Genomic DNA, 16,994 nt, shown 5'->3' on the forward strand with positions numbered 1-16,994 from the left:
GGTAAAACACAACCCAACACAAAACAAAAAAAAACGAAAAAATGAATTCCAGGGACAATTGTCACCAGTTCTCTCAGTCTTTCAGTGCTGTAAAAGTTGCCAGCACACCTGGGTTGTTGGGAGTTAACAAACAAACAAACAAAAAAAATACATGAAAAAATAAATATAAACTGAGAAAAAAAAGTATATGAAACAAAAAACATCACGCACAACCGAAAACCGAAGAAATAAAAATAATAAAAATAACAATAAAGATAATATTTTCGCAGCCAGTTGTTGCATGTTGCGGTCCCATCCTCGTCATTGTTTTCACACTTTTAATACAGAGCATTTTGCAGTTGCATAAATATTATCCCACCATCGATGGGACCGGGCTATACGCCGTATTTCGCATAAACTGGTTTTTAATCAAGCCATCAAAATATTGCCAAATATGCAAATTGTAAATTGAAGACCGAACCGTACCGTAACTGGGCTGGGTCCTGGTCGCAGGATCCCATCAGCCTGACTGAGTTTGGGAGGACTAAGCCCATTAGCGAGTGACGAGGAAAGGATTTTTGGCGGGTGAAATGATGGAGCCAAATGTTGCCAAGGCGTCAAGTCAAACGATAAAATATTCAACAAGCCACGCGGCAAGCTGAAAAAGCGCCAACAACAATGACAACATTAGTAACATTTGTTTGAATTAAAATGAAAACGCTGACAATCTTTGTGACTTTGAATGCCAAAGGCGCCAAAGGCGGCAGCAGCTTGTCCCTCCAGCTCCGCCTCCTCCCAAAAACTGGGTGTGTGTGCTCCGTGTGTATGCTTAAATAGAATTAACATTCGTCTTGCCAGCAGCAGCTACAAAATACAACAAAAAAAGAGGAGAACAAAAATACGCAAAGCAGCGGCAACAAAGCCGTGTAACCCTGCAGCCAACCTTTCTCTGGAAGCAAAAACACGACAGCAGATTTGCTCGGCAGCTCATTCATTTTGCGCACAGCCTGTCGGGGTGCTTAGATCCCACGACCTACCCCTACCTCATGCCCCTCCCCCCAATTACCACCCACCTCCCATGCACACGCCCCCTTTTTCATCCCCCTTGAAACACTCCCACTTTTCCCTGGCATTTCATTTGTATTCGAAGCATTGTGTCCTGTTGAACATTCTTAATTAGGTTAAATCTACTGTGCGACGCTCTGCTGTGTTTTCCCCGGGTTCCTTGGGTTGGGCCTCAGGATTTTGGGTCCGGGATGGGGGGCACATATATGTACATGGGACAGGAGGAGTCCGTAATGAAGTCAGTCCCCTTTTTTTGAGAGGGGGCTCTGCAGGGGCAGCCGAACGCGTGTTCGCCATTTGACATAATTTAGTACCCCGCCGGCCGCCAAAGACACAAAACTCATATTTGCAATTTAAATCTTGGAAATGAAACAATTACAAACTTTATCGGTTGCCATCAAGGACTCATGCTCCTTTTTGTATCCCCAAGAACCCGGCCATGTGTGGCCCCGCAACTAATGGGTGGACTTATATCGCAGCAGGATCCCAAAAAGGAACACAAGGATTACAGTAGGCTATTTCTATTCCAAATGAAGCGTGAATGAAATCTTTAAATTAACAAAGAAAAGGGTTTTCTTCTCAAAATATTAAAAATAATATGAGTAGTTTTGCCTTCGCGTTGATAAATATTTAAAATAGTAAGCAAAACTTGACTTTTATATATGATAAACTTCGCATAACTATAAATCTTTAGTACAAACTTAATTTCACTTTTATTCCGCTTCTTTTTATTTGAGGAACTATATATTTTTCTAACTGCATTCCAGAGGCTCTCGGAGCTTCTCAGAAAAGCTTGCTGTCAGTCTGCTGCCAGCTCGAGCGCTTATTATAAATGAACTCAAATTTAATTAAGAGTTTCCCATATTTTGTTTCAGTTTGTCCGGATCCGGGCACTCGTCTCATCCTTGAGGCCTCGCCATCATTATCATGGAAGTAATCATCTTCAAGATGCTTTCGCTGTGTCTCCATTTCAGGCTTCATCACGAACAATATTAACGTCGTTGTGCGGTCGGACGGCCACTCCAGGTTGGGTGCCTCCCCAAAAAAATGTTGTTAACTAAACTTTTACGCAAAATAACACAGGATAGGAGAGCACAAAACCGTAACCGTAAACGTGGCCAGGGAAAAAACAAACTTGAAATTCGCTTCATTCGCGTTGCCACAAAAAAGAGGCATTCGCTCGCTTTCTCTCTCTCTCTGCCAAAAGAAAAATTGGGTGAAAATCCGGCTTGTGTGTATGGGTATGTCTGCGAGTGTCCTTTACCCTGTGTGTCAGTGTCCTCTCAGCCTGCCGGCTGCTTTCCCTTTTATTAAATTGAATTTCGCCCTCGGACACGGGACACGGACCTAGAATGGGCCCAAGAATTCAAAATGAGACCGAGGCGATATGTTTATGATGCCACTTGTCTCGCAAATACAATTTTCTTATTTCTCGCATTTGGCGTTCATATTTCAGCGCGTGCCCCTTGACAATTTCGTAGCTTTTAAATTTGCTTTGACATATCTGTATATATTGAAAGCAACCCGAACACGTCCCTCCTCCTTTCGTTAAGGGTTCGGTCCGGGAAATCGAATTAAAAACTCATCTTTGCTCAATTTGTGTCAGCTCCTTGCCATGTCCCTCGACATCGACAATTTTCGCACATCTAGTATCCAGTCGCTTTCGGAGATGATTTGGGCTCGTGTCCTGCCCAAATGTCATCCATCCTTGCAGGGTGCGCATGTGTGTGTTTGCCTTTTTTTATTGTTTTACTAGCAGAAAATCTGTTTTATTCGTACGCTTTTATTGTTGCTACGAGTAATTTAATGTGTATTGCATTTAAGCTAATATTTGAGTTGTTGCTCAGAGGTTTTAATGCCGCTTTTACGATCCTTTTTACGGCCTTTTTATTTGCTTGCCCCTGGACCCTGGCCTGACCCAGTGTCACTTGCCGGTCAGTGAGTGGCCTAATGCCGTCGTGTTGCCAACTTTACTCAACTAATTTCAAGCAATTACAGCCAAAGCAGAGAATGCCAGGACGAGCCCCCTATTTTATTAATTATAATTTCCCTCTGCCAATTGCTCCATTTATGAGAACCAACACCGATATCAATCATCGTAAAAGGCCAGAGCCAAGAACCCTTTAAGGACACATTAGACACACTTGGCCGGATGCTTTATGCGACTCTGTTTGTGTCCCTTTTAAGGTTATGGGTGAAATGTGCGAATTCTTCATTGGCTTTCTTAATCCCAACTTCGGCTGTGGGCGGCGGGTCACTTCAAAGGCTGGCCACAGCTGGAATGCAAACAAAAGATAATCTTGGCCTCGATTTATTTACCTTTCGCTGACCAAAGCAATTTGCGATTTTAATCAAAGCCGAGTCGGAGCAGCCGGATGAGCAGGAGATGCTGCCATCAAAGCGAAATAGTTGAGCTGCTGTCACTGGCGAGGGCAAAGGACGAAGGACGAAGGTTGAGGCCAGCCAGCTAATGCCCAGTGTCCAACCTAATTTGACGCTGACGAGTTAGAGAAGATACTCGGACGGAATGTCTGCCTGTCTGTTTGTCTGCTCCTCCAAATGTCTAACCAGGCAACTGACTGACTGACTGACTGACGGACATGTCGGCCGCCGGTCTGTGCATAATGCTTATTACCACAATCATTTGCAGCTCTTGGCCATGGCCATGGCCCTGGCCCATAGACTCCCAACTGCGATCCTGTTTCTGCTTTTGCTCCTATTCCCTACTCTCTGTTTGCCCCTTCCATTCAAAATGGATTGCAATATGCAATCTCCAGGCAAACGCTCTCGACTCCCGCACATTAGTGAAAGTGTTGTGAGTAGTAAGGGTAATAAACAACGGAACTCAACTGGCTCTAAGCTTTTCACTATCTATGCCATTTCACAGCCTCTACACTGAGAGAGAGACTATTGAAATTAAGCATTAAGAAAACAAGAACTGATTTAAAAAGCCTAAGAATATATGTTTTATCCAAATAGTATTTCAAATAGTATTCAATTGTTACTTTAATTGTTACTTAGGGGCTACCATAATTTATCCCAGTGCAATCCTTAGTTACATTCAACAGTTTCCACTATTTAATGGCGATCTCCGGGAAGCCTTTGTTCCCTCCAACTGGTTAACACTCAGATGCGACGGCATGTGCGTTCGTGCGGTGTCATGTTGGCTATTATGAATTGTGCAATTGTCGTCAACGCCAACGCGTTGCCCTCCACGATTTTTCCTGCTTCTCTACCCTTTGACGTGCTCCAGCTCCAGTTGAGCGGATAGACACAGACAGTCAGTCAGTCAGTCAGTCACTTCCACTCTAAAACCCACCCATTCTCCTCCCGATTCTTGCACTACTCGTGTTAGTCACTTCTAGTGCTTGGTTTCATTCCGATTGCCTGCTCATCATCCAGCAGCTCTTTGTTTGCTCCCAACAGCGAGGATGGAGGCGCACATGGCGTATACTGAATGCCTTCGCTTTGCCTGCATTTGCCGCCATTTTTCAAGCCAACACCAGTACGTAGGAGAAAAGCATTGTTTTAGTTATTGTTGCTGCTCGGCACTCCTGGTAAATGACTCTTCAACGTTTGTCGTATTTGTCTGTGCAGCAGCAGCAGCATCACTTTGAAGTGCCAAATATTTTTCCATTTGTATACTGGCTGTTTTTGTCATTTGTTTCCATGACGAATGGAGGGCCGAGAGCTGCCACTGTTTGGTGTACAACACTCTGTGATTGCCCCTCCAAAAAGGTGGAATTTATGATATCGGCACTACTCTCGCTTTTAATTAGGCCACCAAGTGCTGCAATCAGCCAGGTCGACGGTTAATCAAGCGAGCAGCTATTTAATTAAGTTGGGCTTCATTACGTTCTTTGGGCCGTAAAATCTTTTACCGGCATTGCACAGGGTTTCACATCGCATCGAAAGGCAGGAAATGAGGATGAGTGGGTTGCATCGCTTTCACATTTATGCGATTTTCCGGGGCGCATCAAAGTCATCAAATGAAACCAACAGCCATGAGGCTCTACAGATATATATACATATATATAGATTTATATGTACATATATTCGGAATCAACGCTTCGGGTGTGAGGCTGTCAGCTAGTTTGCATTCATCAGAGGCAGCGGAAATGGCAGCAGCAATTGACTGACACCATCCTCTTTCAGTATCATCAACACTTCCCCCACCATCATCATCATCATCATGATCTCAAAGATTTACATGACAGCTGTTGCAGCTCCTGTGATTGCTTGTATTAGTGATTGTCAGTTGGCTAAAAGGAGTGGCTGTCTCTCCATTTGATTGCCATGGCATCACGTAAATCTCTTATGCTTATGAATATGCGAATGTACATTGCGAATTGCGAATTGTGAATAAAATGCCATCCATGTTTGTCGCTGCGTATTGATTGAAGTATGAGTCCTTCCATTATGCGAATGCAACTATCATTGGGAGCTCTTGAAAAGAGCTCTGAGCGGTTTTTGGAGGGATTGTCGAAAAGCAATTTATTGATTTCTCGTGCTGTGCAAATGAATGGCGCTCAAGGCAATCTCCCCTGCCCCCAAAAATCACCAAACAATCCATGTGCCATTGTGTATGCTGTCGACAGGGGCTTGAGTATTTAGGCTATTAACACGCAAAGGTCGCCAAATAATATTGATTATGACCGCTGGCCAGACGGCGGCCCAAGTCCAAGTCCAAGTCCCAGAAACGATAACAAATAACAATAACCAACAATCGGCGCAAAGCGGCCGTGTTTAATTTGGGGCCGGCTTTCGTCTGGGCCGAAAACTTTCGGACTGGGTTTGTATTTCCAAAATGTTTTTGGCTCACACACCGTCTGGCCGTCTGCCAGCCACTCAACAGTGAATGCAATTAATTCGATCGCATGTTTTAATAGTCAGCTTTTAATAAAGCTGGCCGGGATGCATGTTTGGTTTAATAGCTCAGAGGGAAGATAATCGAGTAGTTGTTTATTTTCAAGACAAGTATCTGGCAAATTTAGAGTTTAATACCATTATAAGATCATTTAGTTCTTTGGAATTTAAACTGATTTAGGTGCAAAAGCTCAAAAATTAATAGTGATTACCAAGGGTCCTTTACTGTCCATCAAAAACTTCTCATCCCTAAAGAACAATAATAATTAACATGAGACACATAAAATATCTGAATTAAACTCACTATTCTTGGCTCTATTTAACATAGAGCAGAGTGGAGTGAACATCTCTTAAAAAACCTGTCAAGTTTCTTCAAGTGGAAAATTTATTTCGATACATTGAATCTTTGATTCTTCGCCTTTTTGATGGCTTAGCGTAGGTCCTGTGACATGATTGGGAATTAAATTCATCATTAAACGATTTAAAATGCTTCTTCAATAAATACCATTCGTCTTTGGGCATAAAATAGTTGCACACGTATGCGTTTATAATGTGCAGGATACCAGCTATAAGGCCGAGGCAGCTGGATACGAAGAACATGTAGCGGAACTTGTTGCCGCAATGCGCCGCCGAGGCCACCAGCAGGGTCAGAGCAGTCCCAATGCACACCAAGCCACTAACCAAATTGAACACCATCGCCTGAGGACAACACCCATTGGGATAATATCAGCACAGGACTCTGTAAATACGCACAATTGGATCCATGCCCACGGTGACGCAGAACAGCCGAAAGAGTCCGAGAACCACACTCTGAAGGGTGATGACCGGCAGAAAGAATAGGTACAACCACACCGATATCCCATACTCCTCGCCCATGACACAGTGTGTGAACAGAATTCGGATGAGGAAATACAGGGCCACCGATTCCAAAGCCTATTACGGAGAATAAGAGATAAGTTATTACCTCTGCAGAACACAAAGATCCGAGTATAAATTACAGCAGTGAAAATCAGCAACACAAAGTTCGAAAGACGAAAGTTGCACGCCATAATGGTAACAGGAAATTTTTTAAAATTCTCTGACACTATAAGAAAAGTAAAGGGGTATCTCACACTTTTAAATATCGATTAGAATTAATGTGACCGCTTGTGCTGCACATGGGGATTTGGTCACGCTAAATTGTCATGGCCCACATTAAATGATTTTACCATTAGACGATTTTCGTGCTTAAATCCAATTCATGAAAGGTTTTTACGATGATTTTCTGCCAACTAGACTTGGCATAAACACAATATCTGTTTATCCACTTGGCAGTCACATTTTATAGCTTTCTGTTGTTTCTGTTTGGTTTTATTTGTACTTTTTCTAATTCTGTTTCGCTTTTGTTTTGTTTTGGCCCAGCTGCTAATCTAATTGGCCTCGATAGCGCTTGTTGGGAGAGAAGTCATTGCCCCGCCACGCATTTGTTGCTTTGTTTGCACTAATTTCATTACTTGTGGAATGTGGCGATGATTCCATGCAATTTAAAGCCACATTTTTCAGTGGCAAGGCATTTAGCATAGTACAAGTACCTGACCGGACCCCGGGATCCGTAACCAGAGTCCCATAGAGTCGCTGAGCCTGAGTTCCTGACCCACTCCAGGCTTCTATAATAATTGCCTGTTGACACGGGATGGCCGAGAGGCAAGTTGGAAGCCACGAGAACGTGAGTTGGGAAGGGCTCCGGACTGGGATCGAGCAATGGGAATGCCGTTGATAAATGAAATTTTCAAAACGTAAACCAACAAAAGGGGGCACAGAAAACAAACGAAACCAAAAGGAAAAAAACCTGGAGTGAAACACAAAACAAGCGGAAAAAGGGGGCGGCAAATATAATTTCATTTGTCCGCCTTCGAAAAGGTGCTCGACCCTCTCCTTTAGTCTAATATTCTCTATAGCCCAAATGGGGTTAGGTTAAGCGTTGATTGGCCCAAACACTTCATTTATTAAAAGGTCCTTCCTCTGGTCGATACTCTTTCAAGTCAATTGCCAAGGGTTGGGGCCATTCTCTCGAGCGACATAAATTTTGTCAGCTTTGCTGAGACAATTGCATATTAGCCGAACATGACAACGTTTTCCCCAACTTTTTTTTCTTCTTTTTGTATATGAAAATTCATGGTAAAAATGTTCGAAAGACAAAAAAGTTTCGTCTTGAAAGGGATGCGATGTGAAGTGAACTCCCCAGAGTAGTCGAAAAGAACAGAAACCGAAAAAGTAGCAGAAGCAGCAGCAGCAACAGAAGAAAGAGAAATGTTCTCAAATAAACAACAGCGGAAATGTAGGCTATGATTTGCTTACTTGCCAGTGGCACAGGGGCGTGGGGCTGATCCCTGCCAGGGGAGTTGGCCCAATGACAAGGGTGAGACGCAGAATGGGGGCGGGGAGGGGGAGCTGGAAAAACATAAATCAAATGCATGTAAAATTTTCGTACTTTCCGCACACATATCCTGATCCTGTGCAAGTGCATTGGCCAGCCCCTGGGCAGGACAGCCCAAGGACTGTGGAGCTGTGGGGCGGCATATTGGTGGCTCGATTTGGGGGGAGGGGGCAGCGTGTGGCAAAGTGTGAGCTGGTGGTGCGTTGTGTTTTGTGCACATCCGTTAACTTTGTCATTTTTGCTCATTTCCTTCCGGCATGTGCAAGAAAACTGCACTGGCAGCAGAGGAGGAGCCGGAGCCGGAGCAGGACCCGAAGCAAACGGAATGATTCCCAGCAGTGCTCCACTGAGCCGCCGTGCCACTGAGTCACTGAGCCACTGACAAGTCGTAAGCCGTAAGAAACCCAACCGAACAGCAAACACTGGGCTGGGCTGGCGAAACAAAAGCAATGCGGAAAGCGGCAATAAGTTGAGGGCATAACTTTCAGTGCCATCAAGAACACACACACTCCAGTGGCTTAGGGCGCCAGAAAAGGGGGTCTCAGAATCCCCATTTAAAATTTATGTTCAGACACTTTACTTTACCGGGTATAAATGTGGAGATTTTTCAATCAATATTTAATGCAATCAAAATCACTAGCTTTGTATTATGAAACTATCAGCAATTATTTTGTTTGTATTCTTTTTACGGTTAATTTAATTAAAATTCCATTATCCATATATGTAGTTTATATTATTTAAAAATTACCTGATTTTAAATTAGTTTTCCCTGCAAATTTAATATAGATTTGAAGAAATCCTTTGGATTTCTGACTACGCCTCTGCCTTGAGCCCAAAAAAAAGTGAGAAGCACGAGCATTTTGCATGAAATTAGAGTCGTAAGACACAATAAGAGGCAAGCAAAAAGTCTTGGGTCTATAACTTGCTTGTTGGAATTTAATTATTTTGCAGTTGCTGTTGCCTTTTGCTGTTTCGGTGCTGCAACTTGGTCACGGGGGACTTATTTTTTGTACATTACACACCCACCCTCCCTTGGCCAGGAATCATGTGCCAAAAATAGCAAAACTTTGCTGCAATTTTCATTCGCATTTATTGTGTTGACATGCTGCCACACTGCGTATACGTATTACGTATCCTTGATGCAGCCAAACAATTTATTTATTTAAGTTGAGTCGTGTTGAGTTGCAGAAGATGCAAGGAGGCTGAGTGAAAGCGAGAGAAAACTTTTCCCCCATCCTGGCTGGAAAAATAAAAATATTTGTACACTTTCCGTTGTTTGCAGTGTCTCACAACCGTATTAGATGGCGGAATAGAAAATAACATAAGCCCCACCACTCCGCACCACCTGCAGTGACGAAAGCTTATGCATTCAAAGTCAAAGCCACATTAATTAGCATGCTTAGCTGACTTTTATCAAAAACCAATTAAATCCACATACTTTCACACACACACTCGCACACACTCTCGGCGGGCACAAAGTAAACTTGATAATTAAATGAGTCTGTGTGAGTGGCTTTGAGTTCAAAGTTGGCAGCCAGCTAAAACTCCCTGAACATTACTTTTTTCTCTTATTTCCCCCCTTGTTTTCCTCTGTGACACATACGCTAGAATGTATGTACTTGAAAATAAATTATAATAAAATAAACAGAAAATTAAAATATATATGCATATGCCGAAGAAGGGGAAATAGGGTAGCATTAAATAAAAATCACAAATAACATTATTAACGTTAAATTAAACTTTGAAATTTGCGTTTTCCCCCGCCCAGGACGAAAGGAGTAACTTTTCAGAGTGAATAAAAGTACATTAAAACAGGAACCGGAAGCGACAGCGAAAGCTTGTTTATATTTACCGTAATCTGCGGCTCGCTCTCAAAACATAATCAAAGACTTCAAATAAAGCCACAGAGTTGACTGGATCCGGGTTTCCCAGGATCCTGAATCCAGAATCCTGGAATTCTGTGCAAAAGTGGTCGCAATCGAGCATCTTACCTAGAGCGAGTGTGTGTTTGTGTAGTGTGATTTTTACCAGATTTTTATTTTCTCCCCACAACTTTCTTCTATTTGTCAAGCTGCAAGTGTATGCGTGACACGTAGTAAATTAAATGTGAAACTCTGTAGCAGAGTGTAGCTAACTGAGAGTTTAGTGTTTGTGTGCGGGTGAGTGTGAGTGTGAGCCCCATTCGACTTTGAGTGGCTACAAAGAATGCTGTTTGCCGCATAGAAATATGTAGCTATGGCCGCATTCCCATTCTCCTGGCCCCGGCTATAAATCATCAAAGTTCAACGTTTGCCATTTTGTCTACAATGTGCAAGAGTGAGTCGAGTCGAGTCGAGTCTGTGTGTGCCATGTTCGGGTGTTTGTGCCCAAATGTGTTTGCTTTGCAATTTCCTTTTATTTATTTAAAGTTCTTTAGCAAACATGGCGCTTACTCCGGCGCAGTCTCCTCAATGTTCACATCAAGTTTTCTGCCAAAAGTTTTAACAAGTAATCTTTTAATTAAGTGCCAGAGCCATCCTCAGACATCTCCTCAGACACTCTGGCATTCGGCATCACAATCCCCGAATTATGAGCGCAACAGGAAGGGCGTCTGCTCGGCAAACGAAAATCTAATTTGATTAATGGTCAAATGCTAAGCTTAATTAGTGAAAGCAGCAGCTAAGAAAAAACGCGTGAAACCAACTGGAATCGGCATTAATGGTTGCCACACAAAATCGTAGGGAATAAGAAATTAAATAAATAGCCACAAAACAAGAACTAATTGCGCCACAAAACGACAATGGGGAAGGCAGGCAGTCCGCCAGTGAAAAGGAAATGCGGTGGAAAAACGCAAAAAACAAAAAAAGGAAAGGGAAAGAAAGTGGAAAGTGGAAATATTTCGCAACTAATAAAAACATTGCGGCGTACTAAATCAACTGGAAAACTGTAAAACACATTGAAACAAAGGTGAGCGCGAAAAGTGGAAGGGAATGGCAAGGGAAACCTGAAAAAACCAGGTGGAGACGGTGTAAAATAAATGAGAAAGATGGTAAATAGTTTTCCCCGAAGGGTCCAGCTAGCAGAAATAATAATGGCAACTGGCATTTGACATTAGTTTTCTTGCGAATGAACATTTATTTTGTCCTGCGGCCCTAATTAAGGAGATTGTCATGAGTATAATTGCGGCACTTAAGCGAAGCGATTCCCATTAATGCACATTCTCTGTAATATGCATACATATCCATATATGCAATGAGATCTTCTTCGTAGCTTTAATTTCTTTTAAATTGGCTTTGGTATCTTTTTCCCCCCTTTCCAATGTATTCTCTGGTTGGTATTCTCTGTATGCTCTTAGAGTCAATGAATTCTCGGTGTGGTAAAGTGTTCCCTTGGTAATGAGAACTCAAAGACCCTCAAGTGCTAACTGCTCAAATTATATTGTATTTACTGTAGTGACATGGAATATAAAACAGCAAATAGGGGAATATACTGATCTTTTTGTTTTACAGTGCACGTAAACAGTACACTTTTACAAAAGTTCACTCTTTAGAGTGCACTGTGAACTTTCATGTTTTTTCATTCAATTCCCTAAATGCGGATCACATTTCATGCAATGGCGAATTGGAGTGTACATCTGTCGGGAGACTCTTTGTTTTTTTATCGCCGGGTAATTGGACTCCGCTTTCAATTGCCACGGCTCCCTAAGCGCCTCTTGAGTTCTCAACCTTAATTGCACTTTAGCAACGTTTCGGAGTTGTTTGTGTTTGTGTTTGACCAAATTTCACTGCTGCTGCTGCCGTCGGTCCCTCTTGATCTATGGATTGATTGATTGATTGTTTGGCTGATTGTTGTTCGAGTGCCTTGGCCAAAGGGGGAAAATATTTGCATAGATTTAACTAATTGTCGAGGCCGGCAATATGTATCTCGGGCTTAAAGCAAGTGCAATCCACTTGAGTAAATATTTGCAAATGGATTTTTGTACCCCAAAAGCCCAGAGACACTTTAAGCCCATTTTGTTGAGCTCTGCCTGGCTATTAATTACGACCGTTATTAATTCCCACCGATGCGGAGGAGTGGAGAGTTATTTGCGAAAATTGACAGCAGATCAAAAGCTAAACGACAATCATAATTAAGTTTCCTGCCAAGCGATTTCAATTAGCTGAAATAACAACGGCAACAAACATAGAGGGGCCAAAGGTCAGTACCCAGCCGGCCAATCAGCCGGGATCCAAGACCTTTTTGGTCGAGAGTGCAAACAACGAGACGGAAACTTGGTCAAAGTTTACCAATAGCTGGGGATTCGCCAGCTGCCTCTAATTAAAGCTGAGAATCTGGGCTATATTTTGGCTAAAAAACTAGCGGGGTAAAAGGGGCCGACGCTAAGCCACTTTTCCAAGATAAACGACACTTTTGGCCATTTGTTCTGAGCACTTTTTGGCCAACACACACACACACATATATTTGGGGCACTTTTGAGGCCACATAACATTTCAATTTCCTGGCCATGAATAATGGCAAACGTCCAAAATCTGCTGCTGCTGCTGGCCAACCAGCATTTGGAAAAGCAAAAGATTTGGTCCGAATTTTACTAGATTATTATTACCAAGCCAGTGTGAGGTTTCTGATTCAGGTTTTATATTGCAGTAAAAAAACTTGTTAATCAACTAAACATTTATAAAGTTCAGCTAGATTACCTATGATTAATTCATTTCAACTCTTTTTCCTTTAAATGAAATACCTGGAACAGGTCAGTTCGAAACTTCGTGTGCCTAATTGGGCAATGTTCGGGCACGATATCGATGAGTAATATGGTAGTTTTTTTTTTAACAATGAGGGCTTCAGTTTAGAGATTGATTTTCATCATAGTCCATCATTCAATTAGTTGAACAATACATACATATATGAAGGGTAACTTTTCAGCTCTCATTCCAGTTTTCCTATTCAAGTTTATTAAATGATATTCCTTGTTAACTGACAGCGGCTTCACCATCAGTTTTTTGGCTTGACTCATTGACGAGCGAGACATTGACATGAATATTCACTTTTGCGAACTGGATTTGCCGACACTTAATAAAGCTTCATGTTAATATTTATCCCTACCTCCCGCTCACTTGTCACTCATAAAACTCACACACCAAAAAGAGCCGCAGTTGAATGTGTATTTTCATATTTGTGGTAAATTTTAAACCAACTCAATGCCCATTTAATTGTATAGCCCTCGACCCCGACCGGGGGCGGGCTCTCAAATATTATTGAGAGTAATAATTGATATAAAAAATAAATAAATTATCGAAAATTTAATTACCTGATGGCTATTTGCTTTGGCAGACGTCCGTTTTAATTGGAATCGATGCGACAATGGCGGCGACAAGTGCATGTGACCTAAAAACGACAAGAGGTTAAATTCCAGCACAATTAGTATTGTTCATATTCTGTTCAATAATGCAGGGAAAATGTGTGTGTGTAAATTACTGGGCATAATGGACATATTTTTGAGGTCAAGAAAATTTACAATTCAATCAGCGGACGTGTCAAAACCGCCAACGACCAGGCCGCCGCATCCGCAATCGCTAAAAATTAATTTCAATTTCATTGCTGCCCCGCCGACGCCTCCAAAGCCACCGCCGTTGCCACGAATCCACAGAGAAATGATGGATGCACAGTCCTCCTCATTTCGCGGAGATTGGGGTGGATATGGCCAGGCCGCAGTGAGGAAAATATAACAACAAAAAAGAATCTGAAGCACGGCCAGCTTGTGATGGGGTCGAGTGAAATATGCAGATCAACCGGGCTGTCAAGGGGCTGTGTGGGTCAGTGTGTATTTTCAGCAAAAGCCAAACATTTATGAAAATGCAAAAGCGTTTTTAAGGTTTACCCCAGGTAAGCTGCAGCAGCATAGAGAAAACACCAGAAAACACCGGCAACACCCAACTGCACAACGATATTAATGTGAATGGCATGGGGAAAACTCAACTGAAACTGAACTAAACTGGCAGCAGCAGCATCAACAGCAGCAGCTGAAGGGGCAACGATGGTGATGCCAAAAAAGCAGAGCATGAATTGCGGTTTAAGCATTGAATTATGAATATTTCTTTACCACGACCCCGACCTGGTTTCCAGCACCGCATCGCTGCAGGGTAACATTTATCATCCTGGCAGTCCGGGATTCTGATTAAAAGCGAGAAATGTTTCGCAATAATCCCCGGCCCAGCGAAACTTATTCACAAAATGCTAAAATCGCTTCTCTCAAAAATGTACGCATCAGATTGCAAGGAAATCTATGCCGCAAGTGCCACCCACTCGCCGAGTCAGTTCTTGTGCATTTTCCACGCTCCGCTCAGCCCTTTTGTTTAGCTGAATGATTATGCATAATGAAGAGGAGGAAAATTTTCATTCAATTTGTGGAGCAATTCACTCGCTTCTTATGCTAAATGGCAAATGGCATTATATTAATTCGACAAAAGCGGGAAACTTTTGGCCAGAGTTGAGTCTTTTCTGGCCAACCAAACGACTAATACCCGGGAACGGGCACCTCAGTCGCAGCAGCATAATTGGCACAACTTTTGCTCGGTTAGCATGAAAACTCATTTATTTCAGCGCAATCAACACACAGTATAGTGTGTATATATAGGACACTGTCTAAGAGTGGAAGTTATAGCAATTAGCGGACCCAACTGAATGGAGCCGAAAGAATTAGGCAACAATCCAGACGCTGGTAGCCAGGCAACGCGGCAAAATGTTGAGAAAAAGGGAACTTAAGCCAATTGAAGGGAGCCTTTGTCCTGTCATGAAAGGATATTTATCTTTCACCTAAACTAGACTTTCTTGCCCCGAGAAACAAACAAAGAAGAAGGTATAAATTGTCAATTCTAAACAGTTGAGTATTTTTATCAGCAGCATCAAACTAATTAAGGAAATACTTTAGTAATTAGGGCAAAAGTTGACCTTTTGCGTGACCACTTTCCACGAAGGAAGTATATTTAGAACTGGAAGAGGTAATATAAGTATTTGAATGATAATAATTTCCTACAGATTCCGAGATAATTCTGCAGTAGTTATTTCTGTACTTAATAGGATTATAAATACTGTTTTTCATACAATAGTAATTGTAATTATTTGCCACTGTTTTCAGTAGTTTTTCATCCCTTAAGTTATTATAATCCATTATTAAAATATTAAATAAACAGAAATGCTTTATTTTAAGGCTCTTTAAATAGTCAACACAACCGGATTTAACTCTCTCCACTAATATTTAATATCAGAGACATATCAAGAACAAATGGGTAATTAGCTTATTGTTTTTTTATCCCTATTTAATTCTTCCCATTCCACATACGAAACGTGTTGCAATTACCAACGGCTGAAAGTGTTCTCACAACATTTTTGGTCTCGTTGAATGTGGCAACCTTGTATTGATTTATTGAATTTTATCCTTTTTTCCGCCCAGAAGCCAACTACTGTCCGATCCATTTATTGAACTCATTAAAGTCTATTCATTTATGGCCTGAATGAGAGCTCAATTTGGCATTGTGTGTGACAGGCTTTTGTTTACTTTCCCGGCTGCTTGGTGTACCGAAAAAATGAGTTTGTCATTTAATTAAGTCGGCAGACAGAAAATAATTTGCACAATTTATGCACGATGCCAAACATTTGCATAATGCAGCGCAACAAATCACAAATCAAATGGCTAAAACAACCGAAAGCCATGCTAGAAATCCATACCGGAGCAATCCATATCAATATCATTTTGCATTTACCAAAGCACGCTCCGCTGGCCTGTCCCCATAAATTATGTGAAAACAACTCAATCAAAATGCAAACTGTCATACCACAACTCTGATCTGCAGAGCAGCCGGGAAAAATCCCAAACAAAACATTGGGGAAAAAAAGAAGAATGTATATATAAACATGGCAAAACTGGCAACAAATGAATTAGCCATATCTATGCGCGTGTGAGTGACGGCGTGATAACGCGTTATTACACTATAAAATCATTAATATGGCGGCTCTAATGTCCCGGATATGTAAATGCAAGCGAATCGCGGCTTCTGTCACGCGAAACGCTTATAAAAAAATATATATATAGACAACGAGCTCAGAAATGTGACATTAGCCGCCTATAGACGAGATCCTTTGGCAACGCCTACCATTTGCCGCCATTACCCAACACTTTGGCCATAAAGCCTCACGAGAGTGTCAAGGCAACAACGGAATCTATTAGTTTTCCCGGCAAGGCTTGGCGAAAATTCCACTTTTCCCTGCCACAGCGAAAGACAACGCAGAGCACACAGAGCGGCGACAATTCCGTAAATTTGATATGCGCAATTTGTTGGCAAACGAGAACTGAGACAGAGTCGGAGGCAAAGGATATATATATAAGGATATATATATATATATATAACTACCGCCTGGCAACCTGTTGCCTCTAACTCTTGTTACGCACTTTTATGACGCCAGCGGGTGGGACTCACCTCGAGTGGATTGCGTGTGCGTCGTCGCCAACCGATGGCAGCCAGGCCAGAAAACAACCTCAAAGTAGACCTCATAAAAGGTAATATGCCACATGACTCGCTGATGGAACCCACTCTCATACAAATTGCAGATTGCTATAACATAATCAGCCTGGCGACACACCGGATGGGGTTGCTTCACAGCTCATATTTGGGGAAAACAAATGGCAAAACGGAAG

At 42.1% G+C, this 16,994-nt stretch overlaps 1 protein-coding gene and 1 long non-coding RNA gene across 2 annotated transcripts in view; both read right to left on the minus strand.

Annotated features, from left to right (window-relative positions):
* Positions 1-16,994, minus strand: part of LOC147643047 (uncharacterized) — a 65,882-nt gene that overhangs the window by 31,071 nt on the left and 17,817 nt on the right. Inside the window, exon 2 of the long non-coding RNA XR_015272623.1 lies at positions 13,611-13,687. This is a non-coding gene — a long non-coding RNA (uncharacterized LOC147643047). The remainder of the gene's footprint in view (positions 1-13,610; positions 13,688-16,994) is intronic.
* LOC110177437 (uncharacterized) lies at positions 6,278-7,067 on the minus strand. Its single transcript, XM_020944164.2, has 4 exons — positions 6,909-7,067; positions 6,664-6,843; positions 6,416-6,609; positions 6,278-6,352 (listed from the first exon to the last, which is right to left on the minus strand). Exons 1-4 carry the CDS (start codon positions 6,957-6,959, stop codon positions 6,283-6,285), a joined length of 495 nt encoding a protein of 164 aa, XP_020799823.1. The 5' UTR covers positions 6,960-7,067; the 3' UTR covers positions 6,278-6,282.

The sequence above is a fragment of the Drosophila serrata genome, unplaced genomic scaffold (genome assembly GCF_035046125.1).
Source record: "Drosophila serrata isolate PLE 108 unplaced genomic scaffold, ASM3504612v1 contig_295, whole genome shotgun sequence".
Lineage (NCBI taxonomy): Eukaryota > Metazoa > Arthropoda > Insecta > Diptera > Drosophilidae > Drosophila > Drosophila serrata.

Bases quoted from the DNA above. Each gene is read 5' to 3' on its own strand.
- LOC110177437 (XM_020944164.2), bottom strand. From the start codon at position 6,959: ATGGCGTGCAACTTTCGTCTTTCGAACTTTGTGTTGCTGATTTTCACT. The intron at 6,610-6,663 runs GTGCGTATTTAC...TGTTGTCCTCAG, and splicing joins CCGTGGGCATGGATCCAATT to GCGATGGTGTTCAATTTGGT. The intron at 6,353-6,415 runs GTATTTATTGAA...ATCATGTCACAG, and splicing joins TTTATGCCCAAAGACGAATG to GACCTACGCTAAGCCATCAA.